At 38.0% G+C, this 24,639-nt stretch overlaps 1 protein-coding gene across 3 annotated transcripts in view; it reads left to right on the plus strand.

The window, feature by feature from the left end:
- The window catches only part of cacna1g (calcium channel, voltage-dependent, T type, alpha 1G subunit), a 211,292-nt gene that overhangs the window by 92,752 nt on the left and 93,901 nt on the right, over positions 1-24,639 (plus strand). For all 3 annotated transcript variants that reach the window (XM_079851286.1, XM_079851287.1, XM_079851288.1), the window contains exons 4-8: positions 4,749-4,882; positions 11,854-11,951; positions 19,430-19,589; positions 21,636-21,927; positions 23,382-23,474. In XM_079851286.1, coding sequence (XP_079707412.1) covers positions 4,749-4,882; positions 11,854-11,951; positions 19,430-19,589; positions 21,636-21,927; positions 23,382-23,474 — 777 coding nt within the window. The remainder of the gene's footprint in view (positions 1-4,748; positions 4,883-11,853; positions 11,952-19,429; positions 19,590-21,635; positions 21,928-23,381; positions 23,475-24,639) is intronic.

The raw sequence follows: 24,639 nt of genomic DNA on the forward strand, positions 1-24,639 counted from the left end.
GTTTTATGCCACCAGACCATTTGAAGCTTCTACCTTTCAAACTCTCCCGTGGTAAAGGCCTATAACAGACCTAATTTAAATATTGTGCGGGAAACAGAAAGCCAATTATTTATTCAGATACAGAGGCCACAGGATGTGAACAAATGTAATTGCGGCGTTTCGTGATTGGCTGATGATCCGATCTGTTTGTTCGCATGTTAATGGCAAGTGTAAACCCAGCCTGAGCTGTTCTCATAGAACTGAATGGTGACCAGCTGCTAAAAAGCACCTTAAAACTAGTCCATAAACAACGCATGAGCTATTTCCCCAAAACCTCTGAAGACTTACCGTTATTATAGATTTGTGTAGGCTGATTCATACAGCTCCGATAGACCGCAACCAACAGCAACATTTACCAAATTACAGTACATCACATCTTTGACATTCCTGATCGACAAAATACACTAATCTACAAAACCGGACTAACGTGTCTTTTGTCACACATTTTTGGTGTCTTTTTAGCCTTATGACATAACATTTAAGTCGTTACCCACCAAAAATCTTCTCTTTCATTGTATATCTCACTTGCACATGTTCAAATACGTTGTGTCAAAACTTGTCGCATTATATTTGAAGTCAGATATACCAATTGTCAATTGTATTGGTTTTGTAACCAATTGCACTGAGGCACATTTGAATATGCACATTGCAATCACACAAAATATTTAAGAGCTACGAGGGGGAAGAACTTTTTGGTCTGTTCAACATGCAGTCTATCCAATGGCTTTAGAAGATTTTTAATGTGGTGGACGAGTCTTATGAACCACTTTTACATGTTCATGATGCTTTATGTTGGTATTTGACCTTAAAACTTCTGGTCACCATTTACTTTCATTGTATACAAAATTGCAGCATGAACATTCTGCTTAAAGGTCACATTTACCTAATGTGTAATTGCATTATTTATGAAATTCAGCCATTTCAATAGGAATCTAGCCTGGAAATCCAGACCTAAATCTAAAAGATTAATGGTCTGGCGTCAACTAATGAAAACCACCCAGCTCGAGGGGCGGCACCAAGCGTGCATTTGAAAATCTCGTGCACGCGATTGGATAACACTACGACCAATCACAACAATAAACCCCAGCTACCAGCGGAGCTAACCTTATTAGACATTCTCTGATTATACTCTTACCGTATCCGGTCGGCGAAACAGCAAAAACGTCCTTCTTGCAAAGGAACGATTCGAGCGGCGTCTTCTGTTCCTGTTTTAGATAAAAAGCCAAGTCTAACTCGTTCATTGTAGCGGCCAAAGCCGTTTCAAACAACTGGTATTCATCCATAGCCATCTTGCCATGTGTACTAACTACTTCGACGTCATAGCGCTGTCGTCATCTGTTTAGCTCGCCTCTGGCCCGCCCATATCAGATAACCCGATGTGATTGGTGCAGCTCAGATTGAGGGGCATATTTAATGAGCATTATTATTCGACACCAGAGTAACTCGCTGAGCAAATTCAACTTGTGCTCTCGCGAGAACTCTGGATTACCAGGGTAATAGGAATCCGCATGCTCTGGAGTTTTGCAGGAGGTCGAAAAAGTTCCACATTCAGATTTTGCTCATGTTCAAGTTGGTCACGCAAACTGCCACTCTAACTGATAGAAAGCTGTCTGTTTTGAATGTGGCTTGTGTGGGAGCAGTGCTTCAGACATAGCTACGCTATTGACAATGGCCCACAAAATGTTGCTGAAATATCGCTAATGTGACCAAACTCTAATATGTTTGATGGAAGAAAGAAAATAACACAGAATGAAACTCATGAATGACATGAGAGTAAGTAAATGATGATAGAATTAAATTTTTTTGTGAACTACATGTTTTAATGTTTAGTGAAAGCAGCATATATCAGCAAACTATATCAGAGACTACATATGTATTATTGTGTTGATTTATGGTTGTGTGATGATTGGTGTTTTCCTGCTGCATTGTACACGTCTCTTCACTTTCCTTCTAGACTCCATGATGTCATCGGCATAGCAACTGCTCTCTGCACACATGAATTAGATGAATTAGTAAGAAGAACACAGAATATATTTTTGTTTACCCTCAGTGAATATGTGTTGCAGCTTCCTCCTCTCTTTGTGTGTGTGTTTGTGGGGGTGGACGGATAGTCTGAAGAAGTTCTGGATTTAAAGAATTGTTTTTTTTTTTCCCCTCCCAAAGAAAAAGGCCATCAGTTGCACTAGAATAACCTTCTCACAGCGCAGACAATACACCACTCAGCTATTTGTGCAACAAAGAGGATACCATGAGAAGATTTATTCAGTGGCAAAAGATCACCGCACAAGCACAAACACCCTCGCTTCCACACGCGCGGATGAGACTGACTCTTTCTGCAAGCTATTTTTGAATGCTTCCCCAGAAATATGAAAGAGAAGGATGACATGTATTAAATAGAAATGGGTGGATGAGATGTGGTGAGAAAAAGGAGGGGAGGAGGAATATGGGAAGAGGCTCTCTGAAACAAAGGAGATGAGAGACAGGGAAGTATAAAGAGGAAGATATTCATATAGTGTGTAGGGGGTGTGTGTGTGTGAGGGTGAAAAAGCACCGGAGAGAATATTTAACCCCTAAGCTCTGCTTTCTGGCTCTGTGGAGAGACCCTGGGAGTGTTTTGTCAAGGGGTTCCCCTGGTCCGCATCGTTTATCTTTGGAGGGAGCTGTTGAAACGTAGAAGGGCCCGCAGAGATTTGTAGAGCTGTGCAAGCCAAGAGCTCTACATGGACTGTGAACAAAACACATATATAATTTAACAGTCACTGTTGTTTCATATACACGATACTTATGAGATGGATCCATCTCTTGAAGTATTGGGGTCAAGATCAATCAATAATGCAGGGAGTTCTGGGCCAGTTGAACTGATGGACTGTCTTTTGCCTTATCAGAATTGTTTCACTTAATCTTATATTTATTTATTTGAACAATTTGCAAATTATGCCAGTTTTAATATTTGTTTATTTGTTTGTTCATTTTTATAAACTACATTTTACTTTTTTTTTTTTTTTTTAATGTGCATTTTTGGCAACGCAATGAAAAATAAATGAACACAAAAACAATAATAAAATAGATTTCATATGTTTAATATGTACAGTATAATATAATTTTTGCTAACTTTTTTTTTCTTACGCTGCCAAATATATTGAGGTCGCTAAGATATTGTCACAAAGATAACTTGTGATTACTAAGGTTATGTTTTCTAGCTGGTTTAGATAAGTGTATTTATGCATTCATAGCTGTCATCGAGTATAGCTATAAGCTATTACTGTAAATTTACTATAAAGCTTTTTGCTTATATTGCCAAAAATACTAAGGTCACTTCAATAATGTCACTAATGTTACACTTTCTAGCTGGCTTAGAAAGTTTGCTTATGAATTTATAGCTGTCATTGAGCTATTAGCTAATGCTGTAAAATAAAAACCTTGCAATTATTTTTGAAGAAAGCGTTTAATGAAAAACATGTAAAAACATAGTTTATATATGCCTATGGCCGAATCACAGCTGTGCTGATATAGAGTGATATCACACGGCTTGTTAAAAAAAAAATGCTTACGCTGCCAGAAATAGTAATATAGCCTGACTGGAAAAACGGAAAACATCCTTATGTTGAGTAGAGTTAATGTACAGGATATTTTTGTTCTTAGTAGTGAAATTATTATTGTTTTGTGTGTTCACCATATGTTCGCATTAAGGCAGATAATTAGAGAACATTAGGGCATAGTCTTAGGAGATCAATCTCTGTCTGAATAGACAGTCTCCTCCCTCAAACCATTAATGTAAAGTCTCACAGATTCTCCCCTCATCCTCATCCTGACAGTATTGTTTATGGATGTGTCGTGTGTTACCATTAACTTTGAATTGGCAATAACTGTAGTACTCTATAACCCAAATGTCCACTATGTACAATACAAGCAGATCAGGGATGAGGTAATACATTAGTGCTTGGCTCTGAATAATATCCAGCGTGACAGTAAATGCTCTCCACTGCGGCTTAATTAACATTCCCTGCATTATCAGAGTGCAAGAGCTTTGGCTGGAGGGAATCCCTCACTTAAGAGCTTTGACTAATGCTCTCTGGCTGAGAATGCCCAGGTGTCTTTCAGTGACAGTCAACCTTGAGGAAACAAGGGTCTCTCTGAGTTTGCATGGCCGCTGATGTCTCAACGACCCAGCCTTTATGGTCTTTATTCAAGAACTGACTCTGACTGAGCTTTTTGCATCTAAATGTTTAATAAGGCATTTACTTCATAATGTCCAGAAATGTCTCCTTTTCTCTCTTAATGCTGTATGTATTCATACTACAAGCTCCTTATTGCAGATCAGTGTCTGTATATATTATACACATCATTTTTTTTTTCTTTTAATGTAAAACACATTTCAAGTAACACAAGCGGAGGACTAGTACAGGATTTGTGGGTAAAGACTTGGGTGAGTTGGCTGTTTGTGCCCACTCACACTTACCATGTAAAGATGAGTCAAGGCTTAAAGCCTTCAGCTCATGGACACACACACACCATGCTGTGACATCAAAGTGGAAATTTAATATTCATCTGCATATGCCTTTGGAGAGTTTATTTCTTTATTTATAAGTTGTCCTTAATATAGCATGAGACTCCCGATGAAGAAAATAACATTTTTGCAAGCTCTGAATTGGCCAGTGCAGCATTTTAAGCTTTTTCTAACCCTTTGGATATTTCTCTCTTCCCCCCAGGACTTTGATGATTTCATCTTCGCTTTTTTTGCCGTGGAGATGGTAATCAAGATGGTTGCACTGGGCATCTTTGGGAAAAAGTCTTACCTTGGAGACACCTGGAATCGGCTAGATTTCTTCATTGTGTTGGCTGGGTGAGTCCTTCTACAATGACTTTACTCAAACTTTTCTTTGAGTGAAAATCTATCTGTCTGTCTGTCTGTCTGTCTGTCTGTCTGTCTGTCTTGCAGCTAGATAGACAAGGTTACTATGAACTGTCATCTTGTGGAAATTAAAGAGCTACATGACAATTCTTTAAAAAAAAAAAATCTCCTTTTATGTTCACCAGAAGAAATAAAATGTAAAGTAAATAATGACAGAATTGGGATACAGCTTGTTCCTATTATCACCTTACTCTTCTGAATGAGTCACGTCACACATGGTTAGCTGTCGATACCTAATTCCATAGACTTGATCAGTGATCACTTTCGTTTATGTGTATGTGTGAATCTCTACTCTTCATGCTGTTGTGTGAACCACTTTAATGTGAAGCACTGATCAATAAACATGGACTTGTAAACACTATAAAACAATGAGACGCACAGTTAGCTGTGTAAATGTGTACCCTGGGAAATATAGTAAAGAAAATGTGCATCACTAATAAAATATACAAATGTTCGCAAAGGTCAGGAAAGGTCAGAAGAGACAAGCATCTTAGTGAACAAAGATTTGCAGGTTGTTAACCATAGCGCGCACACACACACACACACACACACACACACACACACACACACACACACACACACACACACACACACACACACACACACACACACACACACGTCATGACTTGGCATGATGTGTGTTTTCGAGAAAACACAAGGACTCCCCTTTTCCATTCCATGAAAATGTCAGTCCCGACTGAATGGCAGCATGGGCTTTATTGCCAGCTTTACTACCTCTGACATAACCTCATGTGTCTTGTTGGTAATCTCACAGGATTCTTTGTTGAGATGGAAATCAGCCCAGCATACGGAGCATATGGAAGCACATTCAAGAGACATCAGCCAAAGTGTGTCCACAAGATAATCATACAAGAGTGACAGACTGCTGGCTTGCTCCATTTTTGGCTTAAACTTATTTCTCACTGGGTGTTTGAAATGTCTCCAGATGAAATACTTACCATCAAATCCTTTGGTAATTCGCGACAGTCTTTATAATCTTACGGTCCTCAGCAGTTTGATCGTTTGTGGTACCTTCTGAAGAATCTGGCAAATGTTTGGTTATTGGCTTTACAAAAAATGGTACTGTAATGGTATCATGTGGTTTGCCATGGTTTTTGATATATACGATGATTCTGAAATGGTATTTAAATGATACTCCAAGATACTTCCACTACTGTGGTATATGTCCAAAAAAATACAATGGTATAATGATATGTCCAAAAACAGCAGTGCTTGGAACTTTTTGGTACCAGTGTAGTAGCCTACCTTGTCAAAATCATGGCAGCACCACAATACTTGTTTGTAATGTCTCTGCTTAATTTATTTTTTTGGGCTTTGGCAAAAATTGGCATCAAAAGTAACATAAAAAGAGTAATTAATTATAAGCCAGAGAACTTGGAGGCATGGTTTATATGAACGATTTGTTTCAGTTTAAAGGTTAACATTTAGTGATTCTTTTTCTTTTCTTTTGGAGAACATTCTGACTCCAATAAATCACAAGTCTAAAACTCATTTTAGCCTGCTTACTAAGTGAATAAATTGGTGCTGGTGGTTCAACTGGATGGTTTGGTTCCCAAACCCCCCTTCATGGAGACATTGTTTTGCTGAATCTTGTGTTATTTTCTATCTGAGGTGAGCCAGAGAGCTTATAGAAGTCTAAAGATCTTGGCTGCTGTGGTCTAGATCGAATGTCTCTCTGCGTCTCATCTGCAGAGACATTGAGGCAAGCCTTCTCACTTCTCAATCTTTCAAAGCAAACCCTTAGAGAATGCAGACCCTCGATACAGCCCACCAAGACGAGGTATCGGTTTCAGTCACCCGCAGCGGTTTGGCAACTTCTGCTGAATCACTTTTAAATTAGTCTGCCCTTTTCTCATCCAGTCTTCACACACTGAGTTTAATCCACAAAACTTCCCAAATCCACAGGGCTTCTACAGGGATTGCGACAGTGTCTTCAGTGATTCAGTGCTTTTTAAATGCTCTATGAGACAGAAAAACTTTTATGATTTTTAACAAGAGATTGGGTATAAAGGCATTTTTAGAATTTCTTCTAGCGTACTTTGCCATAACCTTGATGGAAGTGAGTTTTATGACTTTTTCCATAATGCTCTACCAAATATTGCATACTTTGACAAGGAACCAATATGTTATTATTTCAGGCATTATTCTCTCATGCATTTTCTCTCTACTACAGGGCTGCACAAAACTTTGGCCTAGACAGGAAAAGAACACAAGACAAATTTGGTATTTTCATTTTTGCCTAAATATATTTTACTGGAAAACCTTGTGATTTATGTTTAGTATGGAAGCTTCACCATCAAGACCAGGCCCAATAGTCTTAATCTTCTCTCTTCTCCTTCCTCTTTCTCATTCTATTTATTCTACAGCCTCTTCCACACCCTCACCATCTTCCTCTTCCTCTTCCTCTTCCCCTTCCCAATCCTTTTCACACCATTCTTTTTTTCATCTTCCACTTCCACATTCACATCTACTTCATTTTGTATTCCTCTTCCATTTTCACATGCACTTCTGCTTCCACATCTACACCCCCTTCTCCTCATTTTCCTCTTCCTCATCCTCTTCCCCCTTTCCCCTCACTTTCTCTCACTTAGGTTTGCTCTTTGCATAAGAAAGGTAGTAAAGGTTCTGATAGTCTGCCTGGAGGCATCGCAGGTCTCTGTCTTCTGACTCTGACAGGTCTTGAGAAAGATTCCTCAACTCATGGAAACACACTGCTTATTTTCGGTTAAACCCAGCAAGCCGACCTGAGAGCCATACCTTAGTGTGTTATTTGAAGAATCTTTTTGTCTTTCCCATAATGGCCTTTTCAGATGAAAGTCTTGGTGAGAAAATGATGATAATTTACTTTCCTTCTGGGTTGTTTGACCTGGCATGTATTCTGTTTCATGTAGACAGCTGTCAGTTTCTGGTCAAGTCAATAGTTCTAAGGCTAACACAACCTGTCAACTTAATTGTCATCATTCATGTCAAGAAAGCTGACAGTTACTGTCTTCTATGTGATTGCCACCAGAACATGCTCAGTTGGACTTCTTTAGAAGCTTTCACAAGCCCATCACTCAAAACCTTCAAAAATAGCTGAAGTTTATTTTTTTCTTTTCTAACAACTGAGAATAGAGTTTAGAGGCAAGTCTGCTCTAAATTGAAAAGCTCCTGAACAGGTCATGAACCCACATCGGCAGTGCTAATTAGTCTCCCTGTGTCGGAATGAGGATTCCGTGTCTTGGTATAGGAGGCTTCAGGAATGCTTTTTGGCTGGGAGGCTGTTGATGACACTGGACAGCATCCAGCACTTTCATCTTAGGAGTTCTTCATCTCATATTTGTATATGGAGACGCCTGGAACTGATAACGCAGTCATTCACAGGTACTAGCAGATGGCTGAGAGCTTCCACACATCCATCACGTCGAGATCTATTTTTTAACCTAAAAAGAAAGGACAGCAAAAACATTTGCTTTTTACTGACCTTTTTGTAAGAGGATCTGGTAAAGCAAAAGCTTAGAAATAATAAAGTGACAGTACACCCAAAAATCAAGTACTCACTCATGTTAATTCCACGTGACTTTTTATGATGCCTTAACATTGCTTTTGCGTGTTTTTTGAAGCTTGAAAGACTCATACAAACTGTAATTGTATTGCTCAGTGGAGTTTGTCATTAACCACCTTTTGTATTCCACGGAAGCAATCATACAGATTTAAAACAACATGAGGGTGAATAGGACGAGACAAGGACAAAGCATTACGAACAAAGGTTATCAAATGTTTCCTCAAGAAAAAAGCCTGTTGCAGGTCCTCCTTATTCATTTATTTTTCGACCCATCAGAAGAACGCTCTTTCGCTGAGGCGCACAGAGCAAATCAGGTTTCCTCTTCATCTATTCGAGTTATACGACTGCATTAACTTCCATTATGATAATTGTTCTAAAACAGCGACCCTGGGCCCCAGAGTGGGTCAGTGTTGACATAGTATACAGTATATACAGTCAAGGGGAAAGATAGATAGGAAAAAAGAAGGAAAGAACAAAATCCTGACTTCATTTCTCATTAAAATGGTGGGAAAGGTACTATTTTCTTTGGATAGGAAGTCACTTGTTTGGCTTAGGTGTTGAGGAATTGTTTTGAAGAACACTTATTTGAGAAAGAGAAAGAAACTTGTCATTTTGCTGCTCTGAATCCAAGGCTAGGGGCAGATTATCCTGTTCCAACCGCAGTAAATCAATCAGTCTCGTCCCATAAAAACAGAAGAGCACCCCTGACGGCAATTGTGTCTGAGAGCTTGTTAAGAGAGAAATATATAGAAAAGCACAAGACAGAAATATAAAACTGAAGAGAAGTATTGTATGTTTGAATCTCTCTGTCTGTATCTGTTTGTGCGGTGAGATAACTAGACAAGCCCCGTGGAATCAAAATAGAAATTTTGTAGCATTTGTCCATAACTGTTAGCTCTAAGGCAATCTATATGCCAGTCATTTAAAAATGTATGAAACTTAGCTAAACTGGAGACAAATGCATTTCTATGTACACTACTGTTGGTAAGGTATTCTCTTATGTTCACTAAAGCTATATTTATTTGGCCAAATGTCAAAATGGTAATATTGTGAATATTATTACAACTTTAAATAACTGTTTCATATTATAAAATGTAATTTAATCATTTGATGGCAAAGCTGAGTTTTCAGCAGTCAATACTCAAGTCTTCAGTGCCACAATCATTCTAATATGTTGATTTAGTGTGTAAAAAACCTTTTTTATCACAGTTGTCAAACAAACAAACAAAACTGTTGCTAACATTATGCTAAACTGTGTTAGTCTTTAATTGTCATACAGATGCACTGTTTAAATTCATTTGTAGATGGTCTAAAATGACATAACAGAAATAAGACAAAGAATTTGATTCACGTGGACAGACTGAGAAGGAAAGCGAGGACAGCGTATGTGTGCGTGTGTTGTTAGGGGTATCTTCCTTCTCTATCTTAATAGAGAGCTGATTGTTCGGAAGTGAACCTCCTCTGAAACTCGCCTCATTAACCTGCCAGGTGGTGGAAGACACCAAGCTCTGATTGAACTGAAGCCAGGACGGCTGCTTTGAAGACCACAAGGGACTTGGAGTGGATGGAAAGAGAGCGAGAAAAAGAGAAGCATAAAGCATCTGAAATGCAGCATATTCTCGGTTGCAGCTGTTTTTTCCATTAACCAACCAATCTTGCATTGATCATACAGAACAATATAACGTATGAAATGGAGTACGTCCCAAAAGAGCTGGTATTTCTAATGCTGCAGGAATTTAAATGTCTTTCAGTCCTTTCAATAGTCTGTTGTGTAGCTGTTCAAACAAGACGCAACAGCACGCTAGCTCTCTCGGGTGCAGCCGGAGATCGAATCGAGCAGATTTCTTATGGATGAGGAAGGCCACATTTGTTTTGGATCTGAGACCCTTGACTCGCTCATACTTTTCCTATTATAGTGACCTCGCAACTGGCATTGTATACGCAGCGTGGAGCCGTTGTTGATTGTGCGACAATGTTGTCAAGAAACAGAGGGATTCTGGGAAGGTGTGTCATCCTTCACCACGACCGTGCCAAACACAAACAGATAACAGAAGAGAGGTCTAGGTGCTGACTGGACAAACGCCCAGGAATGACACTTCACTTTTTGTTTGTGTTTGCGAGCAGCCATATTAGTGATTCATATGCGTGTATGAACAAAGTAAGAGACTTGTTGACGATATCACATTTACACACGTCCACCTTGTTTAGACGCATCCTGCGTCCCTCTGGGACATTTTTTGCTGAGTGTCCTCACGCATGCCCTGTCTCTCTCCTTATTTACAGGCATTTTGTCCTTAGAGTCTCTCTCTCTCTATCCCTCTTATCCCTCTCTCTGAAATCTGTCCATTCTCCCTATCCACTTTGTGTGTTCCCCTTCTCTTTTGATATTTTCGTGTTTTCTTCGTTCCCATTCCTTCAAATTTTAGTCTTAGTCACCAGTGTTATTATTTTTGCAGTCCAGTTGCCAGCTGGTTTCCATCAAGCCCAATCAGTGCCTTCAAAGCTGTTCTGCACATTTCAGGAGCAACAAAGTCAGAACACATTTCCTCACTGCCCTGCTTGGCTAATGGGGCTCGCACTGTTTGCACGTCACCGACTTCACTCGATCCATATTTGAGAGGGATGGAGAAACACCCCAGATCACGCAGCTTTAATCTAAGCAAGTCACGTGACCACGAGGACTCTCATTAACATGCGCGTATGCTTATCAGCATCAGCTTTGCTTATAAACTTGATACGTATACTGTACTAATATAGTGTATTTTAAGTTGTTGTACGGCCAGAAACAGTTATTGGGTTTGCAATTACACGGTTGCAAGCTCACAGGCACATAGAGACACACACTTTGTTTATTTTCTACAAAAACATGCAATTCTTTTATGTGCCTCACTCCGAAGTTCACATGTGTGGAGCAGCTGTGCATGTGTTTGTTTGCGAAAGCTCTACATTAACCTTCCTTCCACCTCTCTTTGACCTAATTGAAAACGATTCAGTGTAATTGTTTGATGAGTCCTGATAACTTTCGATTGATCTACAGTATGGCGTTGGCAGTTCGGCAGAAAACACGCCACTAATGTGTCTGGGCTGTCAGTGTTTATTTGAAAATATTGCTGCCCTTTTATGCTATTCTGCCATAGTAAGGGATACATATAGAGGATGTTCATCAGCTTGAAAATCAAATTGATTTTTCACTTTAGGTGGTATTAAAAATTCCAATAAAATTCAAAATGTGGATTAATTAACAGATCCCCCTGGATAATGTGCCCTCATTAGTGTGTGCATATATTCACATACTGTATTAAAAGTTTAAACTCTTTTTGTTTGTGTGTGTTTACAGGATGCTGGAATACTCTCTCAACCTGCAGAATGTTAGTTTCTCTGCTGTCCGAACGGTCAGAGTATTACGACCTCTTCGAGCTATTAACCGAGTGCCCAGTGAGTACAATATCAGCAGCCATGTTCGAAATGCACTTGCACACTTTGTATTAAACCATACACTGTAACTTAATGAAGGTGCTCTGTTATATAATAATATGTGTGCATGTATTAGTTTATATTGATTTACATCAATGATGAGTAAAAATGTAACGTTACATTTTAGTTACATTGAAAATATTTACAAACGTGAAATAATAATTTAAAAAGTAAAGTTCACTTTACAATAAGGTTCCTTTGGTTAACAAATTTGTTAACATGAACTAACAGTGAAAAATACTTTTAAAAAGTTGTATTTGTTCTATTTTGTTTGACCTGATCTAACATGAACTTTGTTGTGTTTTTATTAAATGACATTACTAAAGATTAATAAATGCTCTATCAAATGTATTGCTAATTGTTAATTAGGGGTGTAACAATACATCGATATGGATCGATGCTTCGATCAAACGTCTAACGATACGATGCATCGATACCACACATAAAATATCCTTATACGGTACCTTTATTTTGACACACTCCACATCCTCACGTAACTTTTCTCCGCTGAAATAGACGCCTGACAAGATTGACTGAACCCTTTGTCACAAAAGCCGTATTTTCCACTGTCAAGGCATCGCGAGTTCATGTTTTACAGCAGAAACGACAAGCCCCGAAAAGTCTGTTTTAGCGAATCAGTGCGCAGTATTCGCTTTCTTGTCACTTAGAAAAGACGCGCTAGCTGAGAGGAGTTTCGTCAAAGCTGACTAAAAGTGATCGAGGATGGATTTCAGCGAACTTGATGAACCCGTGATATCTTCTCTGAACCTAGGAAAATAAAAGCTGAAACTTTTTCACGGAATCTTGCTAAAACAGCACGTTAGTGGTGAGGGAAAAGCTCTCTGTATTGCGTGTACATTAATCACAACAACAAAGTTTGACAGGCGTCTATGTCAGCTGAGAAGATTAACGTTACAAAGATTAACCAAGTGTTTTATTATGTATCATAGCAATAACTTGGCTTTGTTTAACTTTGAAACATGAAATGTGGAGTTATCTGCTTTTGCCACAAAAAAATAAATAAATTATATATATATAAAATACTTTCAATGAACTTTAATTTTATAAGTTACCTGTATTTTGAACAAGAACAGAGTTATCTGTTTTTGCAAATGAACTCTTGTTATAGAGTTAATTTGCAAAAACAGATAACTCCGTTCTTGTTCATTTTCATATAGCATGTTTTTTATTTTAAACTTGTAACAAACAACTTGTAAATGTCCCAATTGGGAGAGGGTGTGCAATTTTCAAAGAGTTTAATTAAACTTTCATGTTATATATTTTTGCATGTATTAGTGTGAGTTAATAAATGTAACTGGTTGTGTACACTTGGCACATAATATCTAAATATCGATTAATCGATCGATATAGCCCTGAATCGAATCAAATCGTAATCGTATCGTAGAGAGGTATCGGCAAATATCGTATCGCTGGCTGAGAGAATTGATATCGTATCATATCGTATCGTGATGAACTGTCCGATTTACACCCCTATTGTTAATGTTAGTAAAGACATTAACTAACATTAACTTATGAAACCTTATTGGTCGAATCAATGTGCTAAATCAATGTATGATTTTAATCTTAATTGAATGAATGTGCATTTGTATCACTTTCTGTTGTACAAAATGGGAACTTAACTCAGAACTTAATTAAATTAATTAATTCCCTACTTTCAATCAAAGAGTGTATTAAATTCTGAATGTTCTATGTTGAATTGCATTATTCAAGCACTGTGGTCAATTAATGTAATTTAATCAACATTTGAAAGAGAAATGTAGCCTGGGCGCAGTCATATACCAGAGGAGTTCATGCCATTTTAGGGACTTTAGATTTATAGATCATTTTCCTCTTCATTGCTTTTTACGGCTTCTCTCTTTCCACACACACTCACACACAGAAATAATAATAGAGACTGGCTCACACACATTCACTCTCTTTCTAAGGTAGGGTGATGATATTTCATTGGCCACATCATTATATACCGGATGTTTTAATCACCCTCTGTGCCAAGGAGATGCCCGCGGTTCCCCCGCGGCTCTTATTTCACAAGCAACCATGTCTGGCCGATCCTGCTTGATGTCCCTATTTGTGGAGGGTAGTAAAATGTATATTGAACAATGGTAGTATTTAGCTGGAATGTTTTGACTAGCCCTGACAAGGTTTTGGTGAGGGTAATTTGTGTGGGGTCCCGTTCAGTTCTCACCCCTCTGGATATGGTTCAGTATATGTCTATCAGTCCGACAGACAAACAGCACCCATATATAATCACTGGAGATGGCCATGTTTCTCATAGTAGGCTCGGGGGGTCAGAAATGGCATCCAGCTGCATGCCTTCTAGTTCGTTTAGGAAACAAAAGTGCATCCATTCATATCACCATTATTGCCTAATTAATACCTGTGCCAATCAGAGACAGGGGGTGAAGTGGTAGCAGACAGCCTAATTCATTCGAGATAATTGAATGAACCTAATTCAAGAGCCACCCAGACTATATAAAGGCCTAATGTTTGCATTAATTTAGTAATTATTTTATCTCTAGCTCGCCTGCTGCGGACCATCACTGGAAGAATGAATTTATTTTATTTTTTACAGCGCTAATCAAAACAAAAGAGGGAACAAAAGCATAATAGGAGAATCCTCAAATCATCAATCATTAGACTGTCAAGCTGAAAGCTATAGCTGCATGTCATACATATTTTGAAATTCTTTTGACAGAAAAAGTATTAGAATAAATAGCCAAGTATTGGTGGGCATTCCCACTCTACATGGCGATTTTATACAAATAGGGTCTTTTTTCAGACAATAAGTCTTTTATTTATTTATTTATCTTTTTTTTTTTTTTATTGAAATTATTTTTATTTTTATAGTGACTAGTTTTAGAAGTATGGGAATGAGTGAGGCAGTGCAAAAAATGAATCAGGCAGTGCAATGGACTATAATTTATGTAAGCGTAGTCTGCTTTTTCTGTAATATATATTTTTTTATGTATTTATGTGCTTTTAGGAAATATTGTAAATAGTTTAAAATAATAATAACATATTTAGATTAAGGTGTCCTTAATTGTTACAGTGTAATTAAACATTTAAGTACTGATTAATACTCATTAACTACATGTACTTACTATAGGTTTAGATTAGGGTTTGGTTTAGGGTTAGTTGCATGTAATTATGCAAAATGTACAGTATTGTTATTACTATAGTAACTACGTGTAACGTGTAACAAGGAGACTAAAATCAAGTTTTATCCATTTTCTTTTCTTACAGTAACTTCGGTAACCGAGTCGAATGGTTGAGCTTGTAATTTGCAAACTTGTGTCACTTCTACTGTTTCACATCACCTTTTTCTATGTCCTCTATACCTCAGTGCCCTCTGTCTTTCTGTTCTCTTTGAGAAGCTGTCTTAATCAACATCACATTCTGTTGTTCTGCACACCCATGGTTTGATTGATGAAGGGACAGGCCAAAACTGTCAGTAGATGACAAACATGTTCCCTCACAAATCAAAATACTCAACAGTGCTGTGATGTACAGCTGCTTCACTCCGCCTTGCGTTTGGTGTGCAGGTGTGAAAAGCGATCTCTTAAAAGGTCTGTAATATGTAGACCACTATATGCCCTTTTACTCCCCCTAGAAGGTGGATTAGTCTGTCAGAAAGTCTAGAGCTTTTTACACTTCATCTTGCGGATTAGAATTCACCATGATTCCGCCGTTGAGGGCGGTTGGAGGTTAATTGGAAACCCGCCTCGCTGCCCACTTGTGTATTCTATTATTATTTTGGGCGAGGAACAGCATCATGTCAAGTGTCCGCCAGTGGTGATGGTGCGGTCATCTTTTTCAGAAGGCCAGCAGTAATTGGAGTGGTGGACATGGTAGACTGGTAAAAGACATGAGGGCACTATTGGAGGGAAAGAGATGCAGACACAGAAAGAGAGGAACTGATAACTCTGCCCATCACATGAGTGACTATTTTTATGAATTATGGAGATGAGAGGTGAGGCAGTGCAACAAAGAGTGAATCACACAGTGAATTAGACTGTATAATTTGTGTAATCTTGTGTGATTTATAAGAGAAATGTGGACCAGGTGGATGGCTTGACCTTTCACTATTCTGATGGATTAAACAACAAAACAAAACAAAACAAAATCTTTTTAACGATGTATAAAATGCATGGTTGCCCTTCAAGTATACCATTTGAGATACGTTTCAAAAGAATGATATGGATCTTTGGAAAGGAAATTGTTTGTGGCCTCCCTGGAATTATAAAAATATAATAAAATTATGAAATATGTAATATAGGCCTAGTGATAAATATACACAGGGTGGGTCAAAAGTTTGGATTATTTTGGAATTTATGTTTCACCAAGGCTGCATTTATTTGATTAAAAATATGAAATAATATAACAATAAAATCCTCTATTTTAATATATTTTCAAATGTAATTTATTCTTGTGAATGCAAAGCTGAATTTTCAGCATCATTACTCCAGTCTTCAGTGTCACATGATCTTTAATATGTGACAAATCATTCTAATTCATTAAATCATTCTAATATGATGATTTGCTGCTCAGTTATTAATAATGGTTGACATATATATATATTTTTTCTGCTTGATGCTTAATATTTTTGTGAAATCATGATACATTGTTTTGTCAGGATACTTTGATGAATAGAAAGTTCAATAGAACAGCATTGTATTTCAAAATTGATAAGAAGAAAGTCTTGAGCACCAAATCAAATGCATATTAGAATGATATATCTATGAGATATATTATACTATATATAATTATATTGTGTGTGTGTGTGTGTGTGTGTGTGTGTGTGTGTGTGTGTGTGTGTGTGTGTGTGTGTGTGTGCATGTGTGTATGTGTTATGGCCACGCAGATGAAGTATGGATTTTATTTATAGTGCAAAGGTGCATCAATAACCCATGGAATGGATGGAAAGAAGCCTGGCAGTTTTTAGAGATAAATCAATATGTGATAACATTACCGTTAGATATCTATTTAGCATCAGGCTATTCCTTTTACCAGCGTCTCCTCAATGAGCTCTGTGTGATGCAGAAATTAAATCAGTGGTTTGAGTGTTGTCCTTTTACAACCTTATTGAATTAATATTGAGAAGATTAAGCTTCTCATCTCTTTAGTGAAGTCTTCTGCCAAGTATCAACACCCTGGTGTTAAAACGTATCAGCTGAACAACAGTGGAATAGACCCCTGTGTTTATGTGGTGTTCATGTCCCCTCAAGCAATTTTAATTAAACGTACAGAGAAGCTGCTCTTTTATTATCTGTGAAAGCTTATATGAGAAATAAATAGATTGCATGGTTATGATCTCTTTTTTCGCTGTGCTTTGTTATTGAGCTTGTTTGGTGCATGTGGATGACTCCAAAGGGCAGAGGGATCCCAGGAGTCTTCTTCATAACACAGGGACCCGAGCACATTGTGTGGCCCTGGAGACTTTCTCTTTTAACATAATAGAATGGCTATGGCAGGATATTTACAGTCTCCCCTTGGGGAATTCTCTCTCTCTCTCTCTCTCTCTCTCTCTCTCCCCTAAATAATCTTTTCAGGAGGAGTTTATAAATGAGTTAAGCCACCTGCGTAGAGCGAGACCTTTGCATTAGTGAATTGCTATAGACTGACATAGCTGAGTCAGATAAGGAAACGGGTATAAATGGGAATATTAACTAGATTTCATTTATGTCAATATGGGTGTCAGTGCAGTGATAAGGAAAATAAGGATTGGCATCTGTGGAATAGTCATATAAAGGGGAAGTATGTAATTTTGTATGTCCTCCCATTTTCATAGAAATAAACGTAACAATAAAATAATAAATTAAATTCATTTTCCAATGTCTACGATTTTACATAAAATTGTTGATTTTCTTTTCAGCTTTCATTAAGCTTTTGAATTGTGCTTTTTATTGTAAAAATTACATTTATCTTACATTTTCATTCATTTATAAATGCTTATAACATGAATTAAACAAACCATTTTATATATATATAGGTCTATAATATCTTTTTACCTGTTAGAATTCCAAATAATTTTAATGACAGTTTCCCCGATGGTGAAGGACCGCCTTTTAAACAGACCGCCACTATTTATAATCTGCCATTATTGTTCATGAGGCGCAGCCAATAGTAAATGCCATGTGACTGTTGAATCTGGCGTTGCAAATTTTGCGTAGTGTAATATATTTTGGAAAGTGACACAATTCAATGAATTGCATACATAATTTGGAAAATCATAAAATGAGTTCACAAGTGACATTAACGAAGAACGTAGACTAAAGTTAGCTCAATCTCATGCTCAGACAGTCCATTATCGTATTGTGAGGAAACTCACATGGCACGGCTGTTCCATTTGTCAGTCTTCTTAAGGGACCAAGATTCAGGAAGGTGATTTTCTCCAGGAAATACACTTCCCTGTGGGGAATTACCTCTCAGTTTGTAAGGGACACAGATCTGTGCCGCTGTCACTGATTCAATGCTTGTTAAGCCCTGACTTGGCAAGCTTAGCTAAATTGCTGTGCTAGGGTGAACTCCACAGTCATTTGGAGTCACTAATGACTGAAGTTAGGAAGTGATTTTCTGTGCAGAAATCTCAGAGCAGTGGATTATCCACGAGAAACGGATCGTAATTGGAAGAAACACTCCGCATTTCAGAGACCTCGGTTGTTGTTCTGAACTCACCACTTCCTAATTACAAGTTAATAGATACACGCTGATAAACACTCGCAAAACGGCACTGCGTTTCCTAACTTCCCCCGACACAAAAATATTTTGAGGCCGTGTTTCTATCAGGGCGTCTCATTAGTGAAGAGTGAATTTAAGGGGCTAAAACCCATCTCGAAGAGGACGGCTTTGAGAAAATGCAGCATCTGCACAATACTGAGCTCTGTAAACCCACACAGCACAGAGCCATTTTATGTGATGACACGGATCTTCTATTGTCATTCATTCCTGTTAATGCCTCACTGCTTATCGCCACTCACTCTTCCTCCAAATGTTGAAATAGCAGCCGGCCACAGTTATCACCCACAGACTGCAGGCTACCGGCTGGATTACCCTGCTCCACCAATTACCTGCCAAACCCTGAACAGGAAATCATTTCCATCATTTATGCTTCAGTCAGCTGGCATTGTGGTTTGACACAGGGCAGATATATGGGAGAAGCCAGGACAACAGTGTCTGAAAAACTGGATATCAGCAGAGATTTTTACTGGCACATATGAACAATCGTACTGTAGGTCTACAATGAGCCTCCATAACCGTGAAATGGAGCAACAGTTTGTTCAGTGCATTATAGCACTATAGTTTCATATGTTTAATGAGAGCAATATGCTTGTGGCAGGATCTTTTTATTATAATAATGCTTGTTTGTGTGTGTGTGAGGGATGAAATAATACTACAGTTGCTCTTTCATTGTGTTGCAGGTATGAGAATCCTGGTGACGCTTCTGCTGGACACTCTCCCCATGCTGGGCAATGTGCTGCTGCTTTGCTTCTTTGTTTTCTTCATCTTTGGGATTGTGGGAGTCCAGTTGTGGGCCGGGCTCCTCCGCAACCGCTGCTTCCTCCCTGAAAACTTCTCCCTGTGAGTGTGATGGCATGGGCTTTAGTATCAAGGTCACGATAATCATTTACAAGTAACCTCAGGAGTCATGAAATGATGAGGGTTATAATGTGAAAGCACATTATTGTAATGATGAAAGGCCAAATGTCAACACCAGATCTATTCAAATGGGCCTACATATTGAAAACTATAACGAGCAATGCATAAATGAACAAAAACAAACCTGTCTATCTGTACAAATCTGTATATCTATCTGTCTAGATAGCAATTTGATAGCAAAACTTTTTATTTTATTTATTGCTATTTATTTACTTTAGTATTAGTGTGTTGTCCATTTTATGTTACACAACTTACCCTTACTCTTTTGGGCACAAATAAAGCTAGATTTTGCATGAAATGAAATGTCCGCAAATGTCAAAAAGGGTCACACAGGGCCCATTGGAAGTGATTTCCTTCCAGAAATGCATAACAATAACCATGTAGCAGACACTATCTTATATTTAATGAATCCTAAAAAATGAACTACTTTCGTCATTACTACTTCCATAAATTCTCAACCATGAATCAATTCGTTTTGTTTACTATCTAGCTTTGTAAACCCCACAGCTATCATTGCACTAAGAGCATGAATTAGACCCCATGGATTCACGGCCTGGCATTGCATTTTTAAGGAATCGGCTGCCTCACAGAGATTGGCTTGAAGCTGTGATTATGTAACATTAAGACGGTCTTAAACTGCTGTTAAATTGCTCTTAAGAAATAAATATTTCAAGGGGCAGGGTTCTTTTGGAAGGCTAGGATTTGTCCCAATGTGTAATTGAAGGTACTTGTGCAGCTAATTCGCCTTGGCACTTTCTCTCTGAGGTGAATTTGTGTTGACAGACGGCCCAATTATCCAGTGTCAGAGCCAAACGCCATTAAAGCTAGGCCTTGCTCAATCGCTTTTCTTCTGGAGATAGTTACCGTTGATCTCGCTGCAGCCTGACTGCTGCTTAAATGGGTGTTTTCCCAACCCTAGGAGAAACTGAGGCTGAGCACTGAAGTCTTCATTGGCTTAGTTATTGCTCAGTGCACATTTGATTTATTTGCATGAAATGTCTGAACTGTGTGTCTATGCATTGCATACTTTTGTGGGATACAAATATCCTGGCCAGTTGCTGCACTTAAATGATTGCTAATGACTAGAGCTGTCAAGCTGGAAAATGACAAACAAATTATAAAAAGAATCATAAAAGTGGTATACTGTATATGACTGAAACACTACATTCCAAGTTTTCTGAAGCATAGTACGATTTGTGTGAGGCACATACCAAAATGTTTTGTTTTTCATGAACTAATCATTCAGTAACACTTTAGTTTAGGGTCCAATTCTCACTATTAACTATTTGCTTATCAGTATGCATATCACTAGGATATTGGCTGTTTATTAGTACTTATAAAGCATATATTAATGCCTAATTTTGCATGACCATGTTTTACATCCCTTAATCCTACCCAATACCTAAACTTAACAACTACCTTACTAACTGTTAATAAGCAGTAAATAGGAGTTTATTGAGTTGAAAGTCATAATAGTACTAGTTAATAGTGAGAATTGAACCCTAATCTAGAGTGAGGCCAATCATTCTTCTGACATGGATATTCTCAATTACCTGGTTGATCCAGTTCACGTAACCGGTCTGAATGATTAATTCAGTTAATTTCACTGACTCAATGATCCAACCTAAAGATTTTAGTATGTTCATCACATTAAGGTAATGTAAAACACTGTAAATATAGTGGAAGAGTGGTACGGACCACGTTTATGATACTTAATTTGTACTTTTGAGTTCTGTGTGCCATTTTTGAAGCTTGAAAGCCTCACTGCCCTTTCATCGTAATAAATACATTTTTCAAAATGTGTCATTTTGTTTTCTCTAAAAACAAGAAGGTTATATGAGTTTGGAATGTCATGAAACAAGTAATTACATTTAAAATTTTTGCATGAACTATCACTTCAAGAAATAATTATAGATTAAAACAATCTCTGCTGATAAAACGTGACTCGTGTTGTTATCTTTTGTACAGGCCTACCAGTCTAGACTTGCACAAGTACTACCACACAGAAAACGATGATGAAAACCCATTTATCTGTTCTCAACCACGGGAGAATGGCATGCGCCTGTGCACCTCCATCCCCACGCTCCATGAGGAGGGTCGACAGTGCCAGCTGGACATGGCAGCTTACAATAGCACAGACAACACCACCTGCGTCAACTGGAACAAGTATTACACCAACTGTTCTGCTGGAGAGGTCAATCCCTTCAAGGGGGCCATAAACTTTGACAACATTGGTTATGCCTGGATTGCCATCTTTCAGGTCTGTCATATGTCTTCTTTTATTGATGATGCTATGAAGACTTATACAAAGACCTATAAAACACTTACAAATGCCTTAATATGACAGTTTAGTCAGGTTGCACAATATATTGTTACCATATTGGTTGTAATCCGGTATTAGAGATTTGATACTGAAAATTTAATTGTGCTCATTTTTCCATTTATATTACCACTGACATCATCTAATGCTCAAATTAGTCTCTAAAACACATATAATTTAATAACACTGTTAAAATATAATCTTTACCAAAAGTGAATGCCCATTTTTTCATACTGCACTGTACATTATAATGCTGTGATTCCTAATTACTTGTAGCATTTAAAACTATTCCATTGATTTATTTACTGATTTATTTGATTTTCACTAAAAAGTAAAGAATTTTAATAGCAGCCAAAAGATGAAAATTATTATTAGGCTCATCGGCCAATATCAGTGCTTTCCTACAATTTACAGTTTAATGTAAAGATATGGCTTCATACAGCCATCAAAATCTGAGGCAGTTTGATCCAACAGTGACATATGTAATTCACTGATTAATCCAAACTGAGACTAAAGAGAAATCTTGAACCCAAATGTGCTTACCTCAGTTTCCCTGACCGTTCAGTGATATTTTAAACGCCTTTAAATATTAAAGCTTATTTGCCCTGGGATTTTAGATTAGCTCTTTTAGAGTCTGGCTTGAAGACAATTGCAGGGATCAGCGGTCTGTATTAATTTTTTGTGCGTTTTTTTTTATCACAAAACGTTGATAAGGTTTTAATTATTCTACATCTGACAGTATGAGCCCACTGATTCTAATCTCAAATTGAATTAAACGTTCACTTCTCATGTTTACAACACATCAAAATAGAAATCTATTAAATATTTAGAAGACTGTCATGTACTGAACTGTGGAATGGCCCGATGACTTAATGTTCCTTTTGCAAGCGGCCAATTCTGTGGCTAGGCGCTTAATTTTTAGTATCTAAAAATGAATTAGCTGTCTGGCAGCCCTTCATCCTGCTAGCACACCCAATTGCCCTGTAAATAGCAAGCAAAGTGCCTCTCCTTTCCGGTTTTGCCTTTCCCTGTTTCTCCCTAATCTGTGACAGATTAATCAAAGGGAATGAAGAGTGCATGCTGGGTAAGGTGTCCCCCCTGAGCAAAATATATCTGTATTGTTGACCTAATTATGCATGCTACAGAAAGTACAGAGTACAGAAACGAAAACTGATCATGGGGGCAAATAATCAGAGATTATTTATGCTTTTAGTTTGCATGTCACTGTATTGAAACGAGGCACCTACCAATGCTTTTTTCACACTTGAGGTTGATAATCGGTATCTAGAGTTCGAGTAAAAATAGTTTTATATAAAAATAATGTATTTTATAAACTTCCTCTCATGTGTATAACTGCATAAGATGCACTGAATCACTTCTGTTCTTTCCTGTAGGTTATTACTCTGGAGGGCTGGGTGGACATCATGTACTTTGTTATGGATTCACACTCCTTCTACAACTTCATCTACTTCATCCTCCTGATAATAGTGAGTGACTTTGGACTGAGCTGGGCAGACCAGGACACATTTATGAGAGTGATACCTGACCAGGCAGACTACCCTATACTGTCTCTGGTGTAACTGTATGCGTCAGACAAACTTAGATAGCTCACTAGACAAAGACAAGAGAAAGTAGGTGCAGTTGTATATGTCTATGACATGTAATGAATCATGTTTTGTTTAAGCCTAGCTAATGGATTGTGATAGCCTGGAAATCCAGACCTAAATCTGAAATATTAATGGCCTGGCATCGACTAATGAAAATCGGCCAGCTCGAGGGGCGGCACCAAGCATGCATTTGAAAATCTCACTGCACTCAATTGGATAACACTACGACCAATCACAACAAGCCCCATTCGATCAGCTACCAGCGGAGCTAACTGGTAGATTAGACTCTTGCCATATCTGGGCGGCAAAACAGCAAAAACGCCCTTCTTGCAAAGGAACGATTCGAGCGCCATCTTCTGTTCCTCTTTTTGATAAAAAGCCCAGTCTAACTAGTTCATTGTAGCGGCCAAAGCCGTTTCAAACAACTGGTGTTCATCCATAGTCATCTTGCTATGTTTACTAATGACTTCGATGTCACAGCGCTGTCGTCATCTGTTTAGCTCGCCTTTGGCCCGCCTATATCAGATAACCCAATGTGATTGGTGTCGAGTAATGATGCTCATTAAATATGCCCTTGTATCCGAGCTGCACCAGAGTAAACTCGCTGAGCAAATTCAACTTGTGATCTAGTGAGATCTCTGGATTTCCAGGGTAGGATTGTGATAGTAATGGAGACAAAACTGTTTAAATATGTACATGATAGGCATTTAGGGGTAGTTAAAAGGAAAATTCACCAAAAAATGAAATTTCTGCCATCGTTTACTCACCCTCATGTCTATCCAAACATGTACGAATTCCTTCTACAGAACACAAAAGAAAAGATTTTGAAGAATGTTGGTAAGCAAAACATGTCTGACTGCCATTGTATGGACAAAAAACACTGAAACATTTCTCAAAATGTTTTTTCTTGTGTTACACAGAAGAAAGTAAGTCTTTGGCGTTGTTCTGAACTTCCAATCTGTTAATTTCAAATCCTGTTAGCACAGAAAATAACCATTGATTTTATACTTGCTATTTTTGTCATGCCATCCTTTCTCGTTGTTAC

Source organism: Squalius cephalus (assembly GCF_949319135.1).
Source record: "Squalius cephalus genome assembly, chromosome: 19".
In the NCBI taxonomy this organism is placed as follows: Eukaryota; Metazoa; Chordata; class Actinopteri; order Cypriniformes; family Leuciscidae; genus Squalius; species Squalius cephalus.